The following is a 22,194-nucleotide window of genomic DNA, read 5'->3' on the forward strand; positions in this document are numbered from 1 at the left end:
TCTGTCGCCCAGGCTGGAGTGCAGTGGCGCGATCTCAGCTCACTGCAAGCTCTGCCTCCCGGGTTCACGCCATTCTCCTGCCTCAGCCTCCCAAGCAGCTGGGACTACAGGCACATGCCACCATGCCTGGCTAATTTTTGTATTTTTAGTAGAAATGGGGTTTCACCATGTTAGACAGGATGGTCTCGATCTCCTGACCTCATGATCCACCCACCCTGGCCTCCCAAAGTGCTGGGATTACAGACGTTAGCCACCGCGCCCGGCCCAGTATGCTCAGGTTTTAATGAAGCCCCCACGTGCTTACCTCTCCATCCCTCACCCTCTCCTACCTGGCCAGCGCCTGGACCTTCATGCCCTGTCGCTCCTCCTGTTCAGCCACCTTCCTTTTCAAGGTGTCCACCTCTTGCCGGAGCGCGGCTGAGTGCTCCATCTCACCGTCGAGCAGGTTCCGCAGCGATCTGGGAAGAGAAGGCCCCATCTGTTCAGAAGCTGTCAACCCAGACCCCACTGAACCCAGGACACAGTTCCTAAAGTAAGTCAAGTCCTAAGCCATGCATTTTCCACAAGGCTCTGCATAAACCATAATTCAAGTCTATCTCATGTGAACTGGAGATAGCAAACTCTGACAGCCTTAGAGTAAGAATTAAGGGACAGTCGTCTGTGGCCTGGGCTCCATGTCCCTGATTGCCTGCGAGCAGGCCAGCCTTCTGACAGCCTAAATCAAGGGAAAACAATGAGGTGAGCAAATTCCAGCCAAGTCCCTTCACAAATACCCCACTCAAAGGTGTAGCATGTTCCAATGAGACCATTTTGTCACAGCTACACCAGGTAAGAGATTTAACCAAAGAAAGGACGCCAGGAGAGGCCAAAACAATAATCCGAGGCATAAAAATAGAATATACACTCAGAGTATCTGAGAAATGTCTAGTCTCATTTCCACCTGTGCCTACAAAACACATCACGAGCCTGTTTCATGGCCAACTTCAGGTGAAACAAGCACATATATGAAATATCTTACATCACTAAAGCATCTGAGATAGCACAGATAGCATTTTACATTCCCAAGTTTGTTAACCCTCCAATAGGGGGCTTGCAGCCAGCACAGGACTCACTTGTGTATCTGACATCCCTGGTCTTAAATAAAGGAGAGCATAGCAGGTCTTCTAGAAACCATCACCAGTGACCGCCTCGGAGACAGCCAACCATGGTGCTGCTGACCATTTACTTCACTCTACCTGGCTGTTTCTGGAAAACAATTACCAACCATGGTACATCTACATACTAAATCCAGAGGACACCTGCCATGTGACATCAGGATATGAGCAAAAACATGGCCGGGCGGGGTGGCTCACGCCTGTAATCCAGCACTTAGGGAGGCCAAGGTGGGTGGATCACTCGAGGTCAGGAGTGTTTGAGACCAGCCTGGCCAAAATGAAACCCCATCTCTACTAAAAATACAAAACTTAGTCCGGCGTGGTGATACACACCTGTAATCCCAGCTACTCGGGAGGCCGAGGCAGGAGACTTGCTTGAACGCGGCAGGCAGAGGCTGCAGTGAGCCGAGATCACGCCACTGCACTCCAGCCTGGGCAACAGAACAAGACTCTGTCTCAAGGAAAAAAAAAAAAAAAGAATATAATCAAAAACATCTGACCCCCACCGCACTCTGATCATTCACTGAAATCTCCAAGACTTGTGTTCCTTGAGAGCTTTGAGGAAATTACCCCCGTGGTGCCTGGGGGTCCCTGACAAAAACATGGTATAATTTTTCCTTTCTTTCTGGGAAGTACAAAAAAGTAACAGACAGCGGTTATTGTTCTTCACAAGGTAAGACAAAATCTATGGCTTCTTCCAGGACAATAGCCCCAGCTGGAGCAAGGAGAAAGAATCCCGCAATGGTGCGAGCCCTCTATTGAAAGTTTATTCTAGTTGGAAAACGGTGCGGTCTAAAGATTCCTTTTGAAGACATCCTCTTTTGTTTCAGAAATCACGCTTGTTTGCTTTTATATGTTTCCAGAAAGGACAAGAGAGAAGCTTGTCTAGCAGGACCAAAAATGAGGTTTAAAGGAGAATCATGACTGTGTGTAAAAGAGGGTGTGAGTGCCAGGCGCGGAGACTCAAGCCTGTAATCCCAGCACTTTGGGAGGCCGAGACGGGCGGATCACGCGGTCAGGAGATCGAGACCATCCTGGCTAACCTGGTGAAACCCCGTCTCTACTAAAAAAAGATACAAAAAACTAGCCGGGCGACGTGGCAGGTGCCTGTAGTCCCAGCTACTCAGGAGGCTGAGGCAGGAGAATGGCGAAACCAAGGAGGCGGAGCTTGCAGTGAGCTGAGATTTGGCCACCGCACTCCAGCCTGGGCAGCAGAGCGAGACTCCGTCTCAAAAAAAAAAAAAAAAAAAAGAGGGTGTGAGTAAGAGAGGATGACGTGAACGCACACGCCCCCTCTCCCCACGTCCCAGGGAGGCAGTTGAATCATGCTTGCTGAAGTTCAGGGGGTAACAGCAGGTAAGCCTTCTATGACCACCCCACAGTCAAGATAAGTCAGATGGGAGTCGGCAGCCAATGTCAGGTGGTATCTAGCATGGGTTTCAAAAGGGAAGAAAGATTAATGAAAAGTTTCGCCCTCTCAAGAGTTTGCAACTGGGTTTTTGGCCAAGTCAAAAGACTCCGAATTTCATCTTGCCCTAAGTACCCCCGATTTGGGCAAACTTTAAGGTAAGTGTTCAGATGCCTGGAACATGGTAGGTAGACAGGTCTTTGATTAATGATGACTAAAGGCTGCCTAGAGGCCAGGCACAGCGGCTCACTCCCATAATCTCACCACTTTGGGAGGACAAGGTGGGCAGATTACTGAAACTCAGAAGTTCAAGACCAGCCTACGCAACATGTCAAAACTAAAATACCAAAATTAGCCAGGTGTGGTGGCATGCGCCCATAGTCTCAGCTATTCAGAAGGGTGACATTGGAGAATCACTTGAGCCCGGGAGGTGGAGGTTGCAGTGAGCAGAGATCACGCCACTGCATTCCAGCCTGGGTGACAGAGCCAGAACTGTCAAAAGGGAAAAAAAGACTGCCAAGGCTAAAGAGGTAATAACTAAAGGGTATAGGGCTTCTTTCAGGGGTGATGAAACGTTCTAAAATTGACTGTGTTGATGTTAACTCCTATCTGTGAATATAGTAAAAACTATTGAATTATATACTTTATTTCTTTATTTATTTTTTTGAGACGGAGTCTCGCTCTGTCACTCAGGCTGGAGTGCAATGGCACAATCTCGGCTCACTGCAACCTTCGCCTCCCAGGTTCAAGCAATTCTCCTGCCTCAGCCTTCTGAATAGCTGGGATTACAGGTATGTGCTACCACGCCAAGCTAATTTTTGTATTTTTAGTAGAGATGAGATTTCACCATGTTGATCAGGCTGGTCTTGAACTCCTAACCTTGTGATCCGCCTGCCTCAGCCATACACTTTAGATGAGTTAATTATAGTGCATGTGAATTAAATATCAATAAAGGCTGTTTTTTAAAAAAGAATTAATGACTGTTCTACCAAATTCTTAGCTTGTTCTATGAAGGTGCTGTTATCATAAGGTTTTCACTCCTTTCTAACACACCAGGCACAAGAGAGCTACCACAGTGGCACATCCCCGATGATAAGAAATTGCCAGTCACGATTTTTGCCAAGAAAGCAAAATGTCCCTCATCTGTTATATTCTGTCTGCCCCAGAGGCATAACGTCAAAGAAAGAGCCTATTCCTCAAGCCTGAAAATCACAGTACCTGTTCTCCTCCTCCAGCTCATCCTTCCTGTTCATCATGGCCACAATGGCCTGGCGCAGCTCACCTAAGAGAGAAAACAAAGTCAAGATTAATTGGCAGGTCTCGCCTATTACAGCACGCCCTCACCTCTCTGGATTATACGCTATTAAGGATGACTTGTCTAGTAAGTTCCCTTTTCCCTTTCAAAAATAACTCCTATAACAGTCTAAGAGACTCAGCTGATCAGGGTCCTGGATTTCAGAGCACAGTCTCTGGAGTCAGGTCCCAGGTTCAAATCCTGCCTCTACAGTGGATTAACCTTGGGCAAGTTAGTGATCCCGTCTGAGCACCAACTCCCTTATCTATAAAACGAGATCTTAACAGTTACTATCTCCTAGAAGTGTTGTAAGAATTCAGTAAGACAATATATAAGTGAGATGCTTAGGAATGGTGCCCAGCACAGGATAGCATTTAGCAAGTATTACTGATCAGTATCATTACAGTCTTTGCAGAAATGCAACAGCGGAAGACAGGAAAATGGAGATAAGGTAGCCGTATGGCTCACAAGCACAAGTGGGTTAAATATTTTCAAGAGTTAGGGGATTTATTGAGCTCCTGTCTGCCTCACCTTGGGAAATAAAGGATTTTTTAAATGGTTTATGCCCTAGAGCAGCAGACTAGATAGTAGAATTTTCTGAAGTGTGAAACAAGATCACCACGGGCAATGTGGGAAATCAACCCCAGACAGCAATGTGGCATTTCGAAGAGCAAGTATCTGGGTTCTGGGCCTTGCAGGCACGGGATAACGGGGTCCCCAATGCTGCTACTCAGACTTTGTAGCTGAAAATGTTATATTCCAGGGGGAAATTCTAGTAGGAAAGAACTGTTTCCCAGGAGGTTTCAGAGACAGCAATGCTTGCCTGGCAAGTACAGCCTCAAGTAGCCTTAAGAGATGTAGGCCGGGCACGGGGGCTCATGCTGGTAGTCCCAACACTTTGGGAAGCCAAGGTAGGAGGATCATTGGAGCCCAGGAGTTCAGGACCAGCCTGGTCAACAGAGTGAGACCCCATCTCAAAAAAACAAAAACAAAAACAAAAAGATCTCAGCCACAAGTCCCCCTTGCAGGAGCCCAAATCACTGCCCAAAAGCCACCTGTGAGAAACAGGGGATGATGGATGCTGACCCAATCCGCTCTACCACCCTGGCCTCACCCTTCCCTGCCCTCCCCCGTCCTATACATGGTGCATCTCCAGCCTCTTGGATGAGACACCTGTGTTTTTATCAGCATCAAAATGACTGATATGACAAGTGCAGCCAAACCGTACTCTGGTAGTGGGAATCTTTTTAAAAAGCCATCACAGAAAGACAAGCTGTGAGACTCTTCCGCCTTCCTCACGCGGCTATGACATAATGTTCAGATTAATGGTGAAGAAGGAAAGGGACCGAGAGCTGGCATGCCCCCCAAAATGTTCTTTCAACGGGCTTGAAGCTGAACGCACATTCACTTTTGCTGCCACTTCGGCTGTTCTGTGACTCTTTGGGGGCAGTAAAGCTGGTAGGTAACGTTGGGGTGATTTCCATAGATTGGGTAAATATTATACTTCGCCAAGCACGAGTGACACACACGAGCAGAGGAGCTCCCGAACATGTAATTTTCTCTCCGCTCCCCCGCGCCGTGCAGCCCATGATTTGTTTAGTCTCTATCACTGTGATTTCCTTCCTCTTTGTGACCTGCCACAGCTCACATTTCGAGAGAAAACAGAGTAGTGCTTCTGCACTGTGGCCTCTGCAGAGCCTGGCCACGCTGCGGGGTCCCCTCTCCTATGGCTGAAAGGCAAATGACCATCCATCTCAACATTGGTTCCTTGCTCAGCTTCAGAAGACAGAACCACAAAACCAGGCAAGAGCACAGGGGAATGTTAATTCAAACCATCAGAAACTGATCTGAGATAAAAAGCAGCGTTGAAAATGCTGTGGACAGGATGGATTCGTCCACAAATGCAGCTGGGCAAGGAACCATTGGAAAAGCAAGACACCAGACTTCAATAAATCTCGGTTCCTGCAATGTTCTGAAATTAATTTCTGGTACAATAATGTTTAAATATGTGAAATGAAGCAATAAAAACTACATAAGTATCTGAACAAACATGTATGCCATCTCTCTTAACCTGAAACCGAAGACCAGCTCTGCTAAGGAAATAATAATTTTGCTATAGTATCTGCACATCAAGGGCACATCTAACACACATGGAAAATTGGTCCATTGTTTGTAGAACTTTAAGCTCCTCAGGGCAGTAAATTGGCAGTGTAGAAAGAAAATCAGTTTTCTTTTTTTTCTTTTTTGAGACAGAGTCCTGCTCTGTCGCCAGGCTGGAGTGCAGTGGCGTAATCTCAGCTCACTGCAACCTCTGCCTCCAGGGTTCAAGTGATTTTTCTGCCTCAGTCTCCCAGGTAGCTGGGATTACAGGCGTCCACCACCACGCCTGGGTAATTTTTCTATTTTTAGTAGAGATAGTGTTTCACCATGTTGGCCAGGTTGGTCTCGAACTCCTGACCTCATGATTCGCCTGCCTAGGCCTCCCAAAGTGCTGGGATTACAGGCATGAGCCACCGTGCCCTGCCTTGAACACCAGTTTTCTAATTAGATCTACCTTTGAATCCCACGTCCCTCACACTTCAGTTCAAGGTCCCAGCAAATGGTATCATCCTTGCTTCTCAGCTCCTTCAGCCGGAAAATGTTGCTGGTATCACCAGCCTCATAGGATAGAGTAGGTGCCAGTAAAGCTTTCCCCGAACCACAACTGCCCATTTCGGGATTGTGTAAGTCTGCTTTGATGAGTTGTTTCGACAGAGACTGTGGAGCCCACACGGCCTGAAATATCCACTGTCCAGCCCTTTCCAGAAAACATTTGCCAGCCCATCTTAAGAGAACATCACAAGTTCTTCCCTCCATGCCCCACTCTCAGCCTTCTTCATTCAGGCCTGAAGGCAGCTCTGCAGCAGCTGTGACTGTGCCAATCAGGTGGGGCCACTGGCTGTACCCACACAGGACACTGCAGACAGAGAGAAACGGAACAGCAAGAGAGCCACTGCTGCTTCGGACTCCTTCTTTTTTTATGGCTGTATATTCCACTGCATAGATATATGTATATGTATACGTATATGTATATGTATATGTAGTGTATGTATATGATGTATATGTATGTGTATGATGTATATGTTGTATATGTATATTATATACATGTGTATGTGTATGATGTATATGTATATGATGTATATGTGTATGTATATGATGTATGTGTATATGATGCATGTGTATGTATATGTGTATGTATATGATGTATATGTATATGTATATGATGTATATGTATATGATGTATGTGTATGTATGATGTATATGTTGCATATGTATATGATATACATGTGTATGTGTATGATGTATATGTATATGATGTATATGTGTATGTATATGATGTATATATGATGTATGTGTATGTATATGTGTATGTATATGATGTATATGTATATGATGTATATGTATATGATGTATATGATGTATATGTATATGTATATGATATATATGTGTATGTATATGATGTATATGTATATGATGTATATGTGTATGTATATGATGTGTATGTATATGTGTATGTATATGATGTATATGTATATGATGTATATGGGTATGTATATGATGTATATGTGTATTTATATGATGTGTACATATATGAAGTATATGTGTATATATAGGGGTATGGGAGAGATGGGTGATGTTGGCCAAAGGCTACATCTTATAATTTTCTGTTAGAAGGTGAGTAAATTCTGTGGATCTGATGACAGCATGGGGACTCTGGCTAACAATACTATGGTACTGTTTACTTGAAATCTGAAGAGAGAGCCGACTTTAAATGTCTTCATCACACATTAACACAAAAAAAACATGTTCATTCGGGGAGGTGGTGTATATGTTCATCTGATTGTGGTAGTCATTATGCAATGCAGAGATACATCAAATCATCATGTTGTATGCCCTGAACACGTACAATTTTTGTCATATAGTTAAAATTAAAAAAAAAAAAAAAAATAGGCTGGGCATGGTGACTCACACCTGTAATCCTTTGGGGACCGAGGCGGGGGGATCACTTGAGGTCAGAAGTTCAAGACCAGCCTGGCCAACATGGTGAAACCTTACCTCTACTAAAAATACAAAAATTAGCCGGGTGTGGTGGGACACACCTGTAATCCCAGCTACTCTGGTGGCTGAGGCAGGAGAATCACTTGAACCTGGGAGACAGAGATTGCAGTGAGCCAAGATTATGCCACTGCACTCCAGCCTGGGTAACAGAGTGAGACTCCGCCTAAAAAAAAAAAAATTTTTTTTTAAATTTTAATGACAGAGATGAAAAAGAGATGACAGGCAATGAAAAAGTTACAGCCCGGTCTCAGTAGTGTTGTGTGGATATAAGGCTGTATCTATGCCAAGAGCTCAATCATTGCGTCCACCATGCACACACCCACATCTCTACTCAGGCCCTCTCCTGAGCTCCAGACCAGGCCCTCTTCTGAGCTCCAGACCAGTGTTCTCTCTGCCACTCCAGCCTCTGCCCATATCCTTGGTTAGACTCCAACCATACTGAACACTCTCTCCTTCTCTCGTGCCTCTGTGTCTTGGCACAGGCTGTTTCCCAGGGTCTGGAAGGCCTGGCCCCCTCCCTGACTCCAGGTTGTCCTTCAAGCTTCCGCTTGGGGCATGCCTTTTCTGAGCAGCCGGGGCTCTCTGGCTGTAGCAGTTGTGGGAGTCCACAGGCCTGCCCTGTCATACTCTTACCCCTGCTCAGAGACTCAGCTCCCACAGGCCTCCCATCCCACCCACTCCACTTGCAATCAGTGAGACCAAGGGTGGCTACTGACTCAAACCGAGCCCATCATAGAGAGTCTTCCAGAAGTTCAGATGTGCCACAGCCTGACAAGAGACGCAAAAGAAGGTGGCAACAGACACCTGTGGCCCAACAGCAAACAGTTGCAAGTCACTCCACAATGGTGAGTGTGGAGACACACTGAAATAGTGATTTGCTGAAAGCCAAGTGCTCAAAAGACCACTTTAATAAACCCACCCTGGCCGGGCACAGTGGCTCACACCTGTGATCCCAGCACTTTGGGAGGCTGAGGTGGGCGGATCACTTCAGGTCAGGAGATGGAGGCCATCCCAGCCAACATGGTGAAACTCCGTCTCTACTACAAACACAAAAATGAGTCAGGTGTGGCGGTGTGTGCCTGTAGTCCCAGCTACTCGGGAGGCTGAGGCAGGAGAATCGCTTGAACCCAGGAGGTGGAGGTTGCAGGGAGGCAGAGGTTGCAGGGAGCCAAGATCGCGCCACTGCATTCCAGCCTGGCAACAGAGCGAGACTCCACCTCAAAAAATAAAAAATAAATAAATAAATAAACCCATCCTTAAATGAAATCCTAAACTGGGCCCAGGACCGTTGGTTGGAGGCTCCTCTATTGCCATGTACAGAGGTCTGGACAGAGACAAATGCAGATGCAGCAGCCACAGGCAGAGGGCCACCAAATGGGGGAGCCAGCAAAGCCCCTCAAGGCAAGCCCACTCAGCCACAGAGAAAGTGCTAAGTCTGGCAAAGCATCGGGTGTTCGAACCGTCAAACATGCTACTACGGAGCCCTGCAGCCTGGGGTGACTCAGTGAACTCCTCATTCCTGGCTTAGCCTCCTGCTGCACCACCATAGCCAAGGCGGCTATCCAAGGGCCGGCGGGAGAAGTGAGAGGCGACCTGCAGTGACCATGCGGCCACAGGGAATAAAGGAGTCATACACGAATGGCCACCTCGGCTTCTGCGCGACTCTCAGCTCCCAGGCCCTGGGGAACCCCTATGGGTTTCTGTGCCCTTGTGTTTGAAATCGGCGTGGGTTCTGTGTCCTCACAGCCAAACAACCCAAGTAGAGTTCAGTGATTCCCACTGCACTTCATATGCACCTCCACGAAAGCACACTGTCCACTGGGCTAGAGGCACCCATCTGCATCTCTGCCCACCAAAGCCCCACCCCCGAGCCTGTGGGTCCCTTGAGTACTGGGGCTCTAGTGCCCAGCACAGGACACACGTGAGACCTGGTGAATGATCAAAGGTAAGACGCGTAAGTGAATTAATAAACAAATGAATGACTGACAGTTGCCCACTGCTGAAACGACACCCTCAGCTCCAAGAACTCAGCATGGGATTAGCTGGGCAGAAATGTCAACCGCGTTAATCATAAGTTCGAGGCCTCGGCAGAGAACACTAACCACCAGGTTCACAGCTGTAATTTCCTGCCCCAGTGACAGAGATTCAGGCTCCAGTTGAGCTTTTTCCATTACGCATCTCAGGAATGCAACAGGCATGGGGAGGAGGGGACACGGTCCCATATATCATTACCATGACCTCAAACAGGACGAGCCTACAAAACCATTCTCCTCCTTTCTCGGCAGTGACCACACGAACGCTCAATTTCAAAAAGAACAGTGGAGCAGGCACCAGCCCCCAGTCCCCAGGGACCCAAACATAAACACAGACACACAGCCAGATGACGCACAGGCCCATTCACACAAATGATTACGGGCCTCGGAGGCTGCTATATAAAGCACTGAAACAGTGACGCCAAGGGAGGGGTGAAAGGCGTCTCTTCTTCAGCCATTAAAGGCCCCCCGGGGGAAAGTATCATGGGACTAATTGATCTTCAACTGCCTTTTCAAAATTAAAAAGGGAAGAGACTGCTGACTGCGATGACTAGACAGGGTGACGTGTGGACGCATGTGTGCGCACACACACTTTCTCACATATATACATAGATCTGTGCAATAATTCCCTGGCTTTATATAGCATCTTTATCCAAAGACCTCAAAGAGCCTTTACAAACACTCCCCTGGGGCCCGTACTCAGCTATATTTAAACAGAGAGCTCATGAGGGCACATGTACAAATAAAGAATGTTCCTCTACGGGGATGGACTTAACCTACATCATCGTTTTTCAAACTTAACATCCTGCTTTTTATATCTTTGTCTGCCTACCCACTCCCTTTCCTTTTATCTCCAAAAGAAAGGATAAACTATATCGAGTTCCAAAACGTAACTTTTAAAGTACTCAGGCCCATTCTAACTTTTCGTTCTCTTTCTCTCTCCTGCCTCCCTCTACCCCTAGCCCACCCAGAGTTTCTATTCTTTTCAATTTGTTAAGATGAAAGAGGAAGAAATGTCCCAAGATCCCTTCCCAGGACTCAGATGGCCAGTGGTTACCATGCACCGCCTGTTTCGTGCACACCCAGCAATGTGAGAGGCACCTGAAATACACAATCTCATGTAATTCTCACAAGGTTTCTGAGAAGCAAGCATGATTACACCTGCTGTCTGAATGAGGCAACAGAGGCCGGAAGAAGGGAAGTGACTTGCCTCAGGCCACACAGCCAGGAAGTGGCCAGGCAAGTACCCACACCTGGTCCAGCTCGCTTGAAAGCCTGTTCCCCAAGCGGGCCGTGCCAGCCCCAGCCCAGCTCCTGGGAGGCAGCACACAGCCTCAGGACTCACGACAGTTCCCAGGGTGTGGCCTCTGGCACTTCTCCCGGTCTTTCTCTGTCCTCTTTTGGAAAATCAAAAGTGTGATTAAATTCTGGCCCTGCCCAGTTTTAGAACTATGGTTTCTACAGAATTATAATCTCAAAATAGAAAACACAAATGTGAGGCACTCATGGGAACGGGATGGAAAATGGAAGAAAGTCACAAGGTACAGAAGAACACCACCTTGGAAAATCTTGATAAGGTTCTAGATCTTTATTAACTTTTCCAGATTTGTAATTTTTTCGTTTTCTCTCTTGTTCATGTGCGCACTCTCAAACACAAACACACACACGGTGAGTGTTTGTAAAGATTTCTACTACGAATCCTTAAGGCAGGCATCCCAAAAGCAGATACAGACAAGGCCTCCAAGGAGCGAAGTCCTCACAGGGCACACTGGGACAAGAGGACCCCAGCTAAGGAGCAGTCCCCACTTCCAACCCACTGTCTACACGAGGACATGGTTGCCACCAGTCCTGAGTTGTTGAGAGAAGCCAGGAGTCACATTTTTATACAGATATGATTTTTAAACACTGTAAACTGAGGCTCTTACCACACAAGTCCAAGAGATCACGCTATGGGTCACCATTGTTAGCCTCCTGTCCTAAAGTACGAGTTCTAAGCACCAAGCAGCTTGGAAATGTCAAGGTAATTAGCACACATTTGCATGGCCATTTTTACAAAGCATCATTCCACCCACATCAGTGAATTTCAGAAGTGTAGAGTGGGAAGGGGCCTGAGATGGGATCTAATAGAAGCAGACAGGGGACAGGGAATGGACACCTCAGAGGAACTCCCCCAGGAGCCTCGAAGTGACTAAATCAGAGACCAAAGAGAGTTCAAGCATCCCTGCCCTGCCCAGCCCCACTCACAGAAGGCTAGAAAACACAGCACTTAGGTATGAATTTATTAGAAGTAGTAACTCAGGTGAGGGTAGGGGGTGTCTCTTTTAATTTTACACCCTTCCACATATATGTTCTCATTTCATATCAAGGTGTCAAAAGGTGGTCTCCAGGCTGGGCACAGTGGCTCACGCCTGTAATACCAGCACTTCGGGAGGCTGAGGTGGGCAGATCACGTCAGGTCAGGAATTCAAGACCAGCCTAGCCAACACAGTGAAATCCCATCTCTACTAAAAACATAAAAATCAGCCAGGCATGGTGGCAGGCGCCTGTAATCCCAGCTACTGGGGAGGCTGAAGCAGGGGTATTAGTTGAATCCAGGAGGCGGAGGTTGCAGTGAGCCGAGATCGTGCCACTGCACTCCAGCCTGGGTAACAGACCAAGACTCTATCTCAAAAAAATAAAAAAAAAACGGTGGTCTCTATGTTTACTATCTAAAGTCTTCTTTTAAAAGGCATGATGAGCACTTTAGCTTTAAAGGAGTACTCACCAGAATTGAAAGCACAAAGTTGTAGAGGTTGCTTCCAGCAGTAGAAGCAATGGAACTGAGTGAAAGGCTTACTTGGCTAGTGAGAAGCGGGTGGGGAGCGGTGGCACAGCTGACAGTTTTGTTTGTTGTTTTTGTTTTTGAGACAGAGTCTCGCTCTGTCGCCCAGGCTGGAGTGCAGTTGTGTGATCTCCGCTCACTGCAACCTCCGCCTCCCGGGTTCAAGCGATTCTCCTGTCTCAGCCGCCCAAGTAGCTGGGACTACAGGAGCAGGCCACCACACTCGGCTTAGTTTTTTTGTATTTTTAGTAGAGACAGGGTTTCACTGTGTTAGCCAGGATGGTCTAAGCTGAAGGTTTTTTAAAAATCATGTATTGGTCGGGCGCAGTGGCTCACACCTGTAATCCCAGCACTTTGCGATGCTGAGGCGGGTAGACCATGAGGTCAGGAGATGAAGACCATGGCGTGAACTCGGGAGGCGGAGCTTGCAGTGAGCCGAGATCACGCTACTGCACTCCAGCCTGGGCGACAGAGTGAGACCCCGTCTCGAAAAAAAAAAATCATGTATTGAGGTATGATTCATATAAAATTAACCATTTGAAAGTGAACATTTCAGTGGCCTTTAGTACTTTCAAAATGTTGTGCAACCATCACCACTATCCAGTTCTAGAACATTTCTATCACTCCAAAGTAAAACCTCTTACCCATTAAGCAATTTCTTCCCATTTCATCCTCCTTCCTGGCAACCACTGATCCACATTGCGTCTCTATGAATTTACCTACTCCAGATGTTTCACATAAATGGAATCATCTCATATGTGGTCTTTTTTTAATACAGACTTTTTGTCTGGCTTCTTTGACTAAGCATATTTTCACAGTTTATGTTGAAGCATATATCAGTGCCTCATTCCTTTTCTTTTTTTTTTTTTTTTTTTGAGACGGAGTCTCGCTCTGTCGCCCAGGCTGGAGTGCAGCGGCGCAGTCTCAGCTCACTACAACATCCGCCTCCCAGGTTCAAGCAATTCTCATGCCTCAGCCTCTCAAGTACCTGAGGCTACAGGTGTCCACCACCATGCCCGGGTAATTTTTGTATTTTTTAAGTAGAGCTGAGGTTTCAGCATTTTGGACAGGCTGGTCTTGAACTCCTGACCCTCAAGTGATCCACCCCACCGTGGGCTCCCAAAGTGTCAGGATTATAGGCGTGAGCCACAGCGCCTGGCCCCTCATTCCTTTTATAGCTGAATCATGTTCCACTGTAAGGATATGCCACAATTTGTTTATCCATTCTTCAGATGATGGACATTTACACTGAGCTGTTTCCACCTTTTGGAGATGGTGATCATATTGCCGTCAACCCTTGTGCATAGGTACCTGACTGAGTCTCTACTTTCAGTTCTTTTGGATGTGTACCTAGGATTGGAATCACGGGGACATCCGGTAATTCTACTAATGTTTTAAGGATTCACCAAACTGTTTCCCACAATTAGAAGAGCGAGTTTTTCAAAATCACTATATCTCACTTACAGAAGAGTTCAGAAATTACTATGGCGGATATCTTTGTCTCCATCCCCCGGATGGTCAATTTCGATTATTTCACCACAGTGACTCCAAATATTGCTTAACACTAAAATCTTACTGATCCAGTTGAAAAAGCAGTTAGGGAGAGAGAGACGGGGGTTGAAAGGACGACATCTGCTCCCCTGAGAAGAACACTCTTGCGGGGTGCAGTGGACGGCTTATCCATCAATTACACATGAGGCTCACTCGCTTCTCCTTCCGTGGGCAGAGAGCTGCAAGCGAGGTACACATGTGTTTCACAAAGAAAGGCCTCAGGGAGAAACATACTGCAGAAACCCGCCCAAGGCCCAGGTGCAGGTGACGAGTGGAGTACAGGTGTTAATTAGATGGCTCCAGGTAAATGTGAATCTGTGCATAGTGGAGCCTACCCATTCCTCATTGCAAAACACAAAAACAAGAGGTCTCCAGGAAGAGATGGCACATTCTGCAAAGATATTCCTATGAGCTCTTGTGAATAACAGGCTGTCCTATGTGCCATTACAGAGCGATTCCACTTAGTAGCCAGCACCACATACACACACAAAACAAGGTGGAACAATCCAGGTGGAACAATCCAGGTGGAAGGCCTGGGCTATGCAATAGAGGCAGCAAAAACTCCCCTGAATTTCTCAAGGTCCATCCCACCGACGGGACCCTGCTGTGTCCCATCCCTGCCTGGGGTTTTACTGGCCTGGCTCTCAAAGCTGCATGGGTCTATAAACCCTAGGGAGACTGAGAAATCCACTTTCTTCCTTCAGTACTTGTGGAGGAGAATCCGGTCCCTACCACAGATAGGATGGGATTCCCAACCAAGAAGAAGACAACACCAGCAGCAGTGAAACCAGCGTGGGGCCGGAGGAAAAAGCAACAGAGGAGGAGAGACGGGCTTCAGCTTCTGCCAGGGGCAATTTTTCATTCACTGCCAACCCTGAAGGCTAGGTCTGGGCCTGAATGTACTAAAGGAACCAGGGAGTTCCTTATTTCATGGAACTGGTGGTGTCATCCACCATTTCACAGACTGAAAGACCGAGAGAAGTTAAGTGCTCCTGATAACAGCTGCTAGTAGGGCACCAGCCATGTGCCAGGCACAGGGTGAAACTGTGTGTCGATTATCTCACTCAACCTTCCAAATCACGCCACGAAGCAGGTGTTAGAATCAAACCCATTTTATAGATTAGGAAACGGAGATATAGGAAGTGATTTGCCCTAAATTACAAAGGAATTATGATGCATTCGAGACCACCCTGGCCAACATGGTGAAATCCCGTCTCTATTAAAAACACAAAAAAATTAGCCAGGCATGGTGGTGGGCACCTGTAATCCCAGATACTCGGGAGGCTGAGGCAGGACAATCGCTTGAACCCAGGAGGCGGAGGTTGCAGTGAGCTGAGATCACGCCATTGCACTCCAGCCTGGGCAGCAGAGCAAGACTCTGTCTCAAGAAAAACAAAAATAAAATAAAACAAAGGAATGACGATACAGAACCGGGACTGAAACACGGGCCATCTGACACTGAAACCGATAACCACAGTGATACTCACTGTCTCCCGGGCACCCTAATGGAATCTCAGAACGAAGAGGCCAGGGCTCCATGTTGGTTCTGCACAAATCAACATTCTCAAGACTCTCATGTCATTTTAGAGACACAGCCTCAACAGGCTCCGGGCAAAGCCAGTTGACCACAGGTCACAGACGTGTGCTTCTCTGGACCTCTCTCCTCCTAACAGAGCTTTTCAGGGGTAGACCTGAAAACCATGAAACCCTGGGATCCAGAGACGCCTACTTGCAGATGTACCTCTAGATGCTGGAGTTAGGGGAACGATATTATTCCCTTATTTTACTTAAGCTGGCTTGAGCTGGTTTCTGTCCCTTGCAACCAAATGAGTCACAGCTTATATGCTACTATGTGGAACCTACATTGAGCTGGCATGGGAGGCAATGTGGCCAGCAAGGTGGGAGACGCACAGGATAAGAAAAAATTACATTATAAGCAAAGACATGTGATGCCACAGCAAGTAACAGACAAGGACTGTGGGCCCAGCCTCTAACTGGCATGGCATTTCAAACCCACTTTGGGTCTCAGATGTTCCATCTACAAAATGCAGAGGTTACACAAGCTGATCTTCTAGAATCCTTCTAGCTCTCAGATGCTGTGATTCATCAGGGATACCAGATGAGCCCTACCAGTTTCTGGCTTCTGCAAGCAAATGTGGCACATTAGCTGTCCTCGTCATCTGCTCCTGTCCACTGGCCGCTCGCCGGCCAAATGCAACCAGCAGAGAGATGACCGTGACCTGTCTAAAGCCCTGAGTCTGCCACGGCCCCTGGGGCTGCGAGGCCAACATCTGTTGTCATTGGCCTCATGCACAGTGGAGTGGTGAGGTTAACTGATGGCAAGGAAGATTAATTGCATGTGAAATACTCATAAATAATGAGGACACGAAGCTGCACAGCTTCCTTCCCCTTCAGGCTGTGGTATCATATGTACGGGCAATTCTCAAACAGACTCTCACACATAATCTCCAATTAATTAGAAGCAGACGGCCACTGGGAGGGTGCAGGCAGCTCGCACACCCAGAATGGTTCTCACCAACTCTGAGCCATCCTACTCCGCACCTGACACTTTGAGAAATAACCAGAACATCCTTAGACAGAACATGCGCGCCATGTAGTCAGGAGGGGTCAGGTTCCAGCCCCAGCTCGGCGACTTTACCAAGCCATGGATGTGTGGCTTGTCTGCTCTGAGGCTCAGTTTCCCCACCTGTGAACTGGGCATGACGGCACCTCCTGTCTACCTCCAAAATTATGGAGGTGATTCAATGGGGAAAAGAGATTAGGCATCTGAGATCTTCTCAGATCTTCAGAGAAGCAGGCGACATGGGTCTGGGGGAGCAACCTCCACACACTCTCCAATCCCACCTCTCCCTACTCCCGTGGTTTTGCTTTACCCCAGCAGCCTCCTGAAGATCTCTCCCCCTCTCACTCAGGCTTTCCTAAACCGTCTGAAATGCCTCTCAGGCCTCCTACCAGCTGCTACCCACACCATTCAGTCTAGGTGACCTCTTCATCACACACAACTAAACAAGCTCTGCTGGGTGGCTATGCCCAAAGCCATTCCCAGCCCATTCTCCTTGCTGCCTGCCATCTTGGAGGCTGGAAGCAGGCACCTGCTTTCCTTGCAGTGGGAAGGGGCCGGGAATCTGGCTGTGCTCGCTGAGATGTAAAGGGAAGTCTTCGAAGCGTACTCCTGGGCAGGGAGGGAAGGAGGAGCCTGCCTCAAGTCTCTGACGTAAGAAGAAACTTGGCACATCTGAAAAATGGCTCAAAGGCCGGTGTGGCTGGCAAGTGACAAGCACAGGGCATGGAAGGCAAAGGGCAGCAGGGGTCCTATCAGGCAGGCTTTGAATGCCACAGCAAAAACATGGATTTTGCTCTAAAGTGCAGAACGAGGCCACAGCAGAGTGCTGGGCAGGGAAGTGAGCTGCCTGGTGGGGGGTGGCAGGGTACAGGTGTGTGCATGCACCTGTCCAGATGAACCACCATCCTGCTGAGGTGCGGGGGCATGCAGCAGATCGCTTCAGTAGCCCTGTCTTTCTAGGAGTCCTTGTGAACATGCCATTGTACTAAGACCTTGGCCCCCTCAGAAAAACACTGCTTTCTGGACCACACCTGTGATCCCAGTACTCTGGGAAGCCAAGGTGGGAGGATCACTTGAGCCTAGGAGTTTAAGGCAACAGCTCACTACAGGCCCTATCTTTACAAAAAATAAGAAATTAGCCAGGTGTTGGTGTGCACCTGTGATCTCAGCGACTCTTGAGCCGAGAAGATCGCTTGAGCCCAGGACTTTGAGGCTACAGTGAGCTTTGATTGCACCACCGCACTCCAGCCTGGGCAACAGGGCAAGACTCTTTCTCAAAAAAAAAAAAAAAAATTAAAAAAGAAAAACACCATTTTTTGGTAATAATCAAGTTTGTTTCCTCAAGCCACCACAGTGTCTTAAAAGGGCTCAGGTCCACAGACTGTCAACAGAAAATTGGCTGATACAACCGCTGTAGTCCAGAGGTTGGCTTTAGATACCAAGGGCTTGTATGAAGTGACACTGACCAGCCGCGAGCCAGGTGTTTTTAAAGGCCTGGGCGTTTGTCTCGTCGCAAGCCCAATCACTAAGCCTTCACAAATCAAAGGGAGTCAAGCAGCCCAGCCACTCACACCTGCTCTTCCCCAGCAAAAGGCTGTCCCTTCCTCGTCGCTGGGCTCAGCAGGCCAAAAGGTGGCCCTAAAAGCTGGACTAAAAGCTTGCTTCTGGGTTCATCATAGTCTATGGTCTGAGTCATCTGTGCAAAACTCACTCATCTGGGGAAAAGGAAAAAGTCTGTTCCAAGTTCCACCTTCAGAGCTAGAAAATTAGTATTTAATCAGACCAAGGTGGGAACGCCATGCTGGGCTGCAGGAGACGTTAGACACACCAGAGGAAGGGCTGTCTCGCCCCAGGACATAAAGGATGCTTACACCTCTCTCCTACCTCAGGAGCTTCAGGGAAAGGTATCCCCAGTGCAGCAAGAGAGTCATCTGAGAGCCATTTGCAGCTTTAGACACGTGAGCTGCAGTTCTGAAACACCTCCCGCCAAGCTCAGCATCCAGGGACAGGTCCAGCTTAGGGTCGGAGCCTCCATATTCACTTTGCCCTGTGCAGAGGGCAGGGCAGTGAGATCACACTCATTTTAAAGATGAGGGCCAGGCACAGTGGCTCACACCTGTAATACCAGCACTCCGGGAGGCCAAGGCGGGTGGATCACGAGGTCAGGAGTTCAAGACCAGCCTGGCCAACATGGTGAAACTCTGTCTCCACTAAAAATACAAAAATTAGCTGGGCGTGGTGGTGCACACCTGTAATTCCAGCTACTTGGGAGGCTGAGGCAGGAGAATTGCTTGAGTCTGGCAGGCAGAGGTTGCAGTGAGCTAAGATTGCGCCACCGCACTCCAGCCTGGATGACAGAGCGGGACTCTATCTCGAGAGAAAAAAAAAAAAAAAAGATGAGGGCAATGGAAGCTAAACAGGTTAACCCTTGAGCCTTCTTGCAGGAACCTTCCAGAGTCTGCACTGCTGGGCATCCCCCTGTTCACCATGTCCCTCCTCACTCCAGATGACAGCAGCTTCGCGGTGTATGCGTGAGGGTCCCAGATGTAGACAATTAGGGCTAGTGATGTAGTGAGGCCACCGACAGGGGGCTGCTGAGGTTTCAATGTGTGTCCCCTCCAAAACTTATGGTGAAATTTAAGCGTCAGTGGCAGTACTGAGATGTGGGGCTTTTAAGAAGTGACTGTGTCATGAGGGCTTGGGAATCATGAGTGTGCTGAACCATTCATGGACTCATGGATGAATGAGTTAATGGAAGCATGGGGTATCATGGGAGTGGGCCCATTTTTGGAGTGGTGGCTTTTTAAGAAGAAGAAGAGAGACCTGAGCTCACACACTCAGTCCCCTCTCCATCTGCTGCTCTGCGCCAGTTCAGGACTCTGCAGAGAGTCCCCATCAGCAAGAAGGCCCTCACCAGATACAAACTCTCAACTCTAGACTTCTCAGCCTGTATAACTCTAAGAAATAAATTCCTTTTCTTTTTTCTTTTTTTTTTTTTGAGACAGAGTCTCACTCTATTGCCCAGGCTGGAGTGCAACACCGTAATCTCGGCTCACTGCAACCTCTGCTCCCCAGGTTCAAGTGATTCTCCTGCCTTAGCCTACCAAGTAGCTGGGGTTACAGGCACCTGCCACAGCGCCCAGCTAATTTTTGTATTTTTAGTAGAGATGGAGTTTCATCACCTTGGCCAGGCTGGTCTTGAACTCCTGCCTTTGTGATCCACCCACCTCGGCCTTCCAAAGTGCTGGGATTACAGGCATGAGCCATTGTGTCCAGCCTCCTTTTCTTTATTAATTACCAACTTCAAGTACTCTGTTATAAGCAACAGAAAATGAACTAAGACAGGGACAGCTTGGTGTGTATGGAGCAGAGGCTTCAGGGCTCAGCCTAGGTTCAAACCCTTGCTCCGGCCATCACCAGCATAACTCTACATAATGGACTGAACCTCCCTGATGGCCAGCTGTGGCATCGGGGCACAGGGACATGATCACTCAACTCACAGGGCTGTTGTGGGTATTAAGAGAGCTACAGGCTATGGAGGTTCCCGCATGCACAGTGCCCAGATATAGTAGTCACCCAACAAGCCTGGACGCCTCTGACCCCTCTCCTAAAAGAGAAAACACAGCACCTCCAAGACTCAAAAGGTTCAAGTCTGGAGCCAGAACCAGCCTCCAGGTGCCATGACACCTTCTGGTGCACCTGCTGACTTGGTTCCCCCATGGTCAAGTCCAGCCCAGTTGTCTTTTTCTCATGGAAGCCACTTACCATCATGGAGTCTCCCCATGGCCTGGCATGGAACTTCCATAAGGAGGGCATCAGGCCTGGGGTCCCAGCCTCAAGAGCCAGGTGGCATTCTCCCCCCCCTCAGTCCTGGCCCTTGCTAACCTCCACCAGAGCTCGTCAAAGAATGCCAGGTAAGGCTAGTCAAAGTCAACTTTCTCTACCACTGGGAGGGCTTCTCCTACCCTAAAGATTGTCCAAGAAGAGCCTGGCCCATCTGCATCTCAGTTCGGGTGGCATAATTGTCCTCCTTGGAACAGCAAATAGCAATTGATGTCAAATGGAAAATCTCTATGGTTCAACATGGACCTTTCCCCTTCTTATTTTTCTAGCAACTCCTAATAAATTTCCAAGTTTCATTCCATTACCATCAATCAATCTTTGGCCTTAAAAAGAAAATGTTCACAGCCTAATTCATTTCATAGCTTCAACAGTACCTAATTCTATCACTTAAAACATGATTGTTAATCAATCCCTGTGGGACACAGTTTCTTCATTCCTAATGAAGAATTCCTATGGACAGGCAACAGAACACCTGCTTCCGGGCCTGGGGAGGATGTCTGAGAACAAAATTCCAGAACAAGCAGAGGCCCGGACAGGGCAGGCAGCCATCACATCCACGGTGCCCACCACCCACTTGTCACCTCAATTCTCTTCTATGCACTTAACCAGCAACTTTTTTTTTTTTTTTTTTTTGGCTTTTGAGGCAGAGTCTCACTCTGTCGCCCAGGCTGGAATGAAGGGGCTCAATCTCGGTTCACTGCATCTCCCAGGTTCAAGAGATTTTCCTGCCTCAGTCACCATGCCTGGCTAATTTTTGTATTTTTCAGTACAGACAGGGTTTCACCATGTTGGCCAGGCTGGTCTTGAACTCCTGACCTCAGGTGATCCTCCTGTCTCAACCTCCCGCAGTGCTGGGATTACAAGCATGAGCCACCGCACCTGGCCTTAAATTCTTTCAAAGTAAAAAAGTTAAAAACAAAACAAAACCCCACAGTGCTGCGGTCAGTCAGATTGGCCAGTGCTGTCTTCCACCTGGAGCAGATGTCAGCTGTCCCCACACCCATTTTCTTCTTCTATAGTAACTGAAGGGCCTTGGCTGGCCAGGTGACCACTCAGAATAAAGACATCTCTTGCCTGCGCGTGCAGCCTGGCAGCTGTGGCCGTTTAACTAATTCCAGCCAAGGTGAGGTTAATAGGAAGTGATGCAGGGCCATGTACCATGGCTCGCACCTGGAATCTCAGCATTCTGGGAGGCCGAGACCCGCACCTGGAATCCCAGCACTCTGGCAGGCTGAGGGAGGATTGCTTTAGCCCAGGGGTTCAAGACCAGCCTAGGCAACACAGTGAGACCTCATCTCTATAAAAAATTTCAAAATTAGCTGGGCATGGTGACCTGCACCTGTAGTCCCAGCTACTTGGGAGGCTAAGGTGGGAAGATTGCTTGAGTCCAGGAGTACAAGGCTGCAGG

The 22,194-nt window shown here is 48.0% G+C and overlaps 1 protein-coding gene across 1 annotated transcript in view; it reads right to left on the reverse strand.

Moving 5' to 3' along the window:
- The window catches only part of SNX29 (sorting nexin 29), a gene marked incomplete at its 5' end in the record, with an annotated part of 600,769 nt that overhangs the window by 458,281 nt on the left and 120,294 nt on the right, over positions 1 to 22,194 (reverse strand). The window contains 2 exons of the mRNA XM_011983676.1: positions 330 to 458; positions 3,781 to 3,844. Of these exons, the coding sequence (XP_011839066.1) occupies positions 330 to 458; positions 3,781 to 3,844 (193 nt within the window). The remainder of the gene's footprint in view (positions 1 to 329; positions 459 to 3,780; positions 3,845 to 22,194) is intronic.

The sequence above is a fragment of the Mandrillus leucophaeus genome, unplaced genomic scaffold (genome assembly GCF_000951045.1).
Source record: "Mandrillus leucophaeus isolate KB7577 unplaced genomic scaffold, Mleu.le_1.0 Scaffold253, whole genome shotgun sequence".
Taxonomy (NCBI): Eukaryota; Metazoa; Chordata; class Mammalia; order Primates; family Cercopithecidae; genus Mandrillus; species Mandrillus leucophaeus.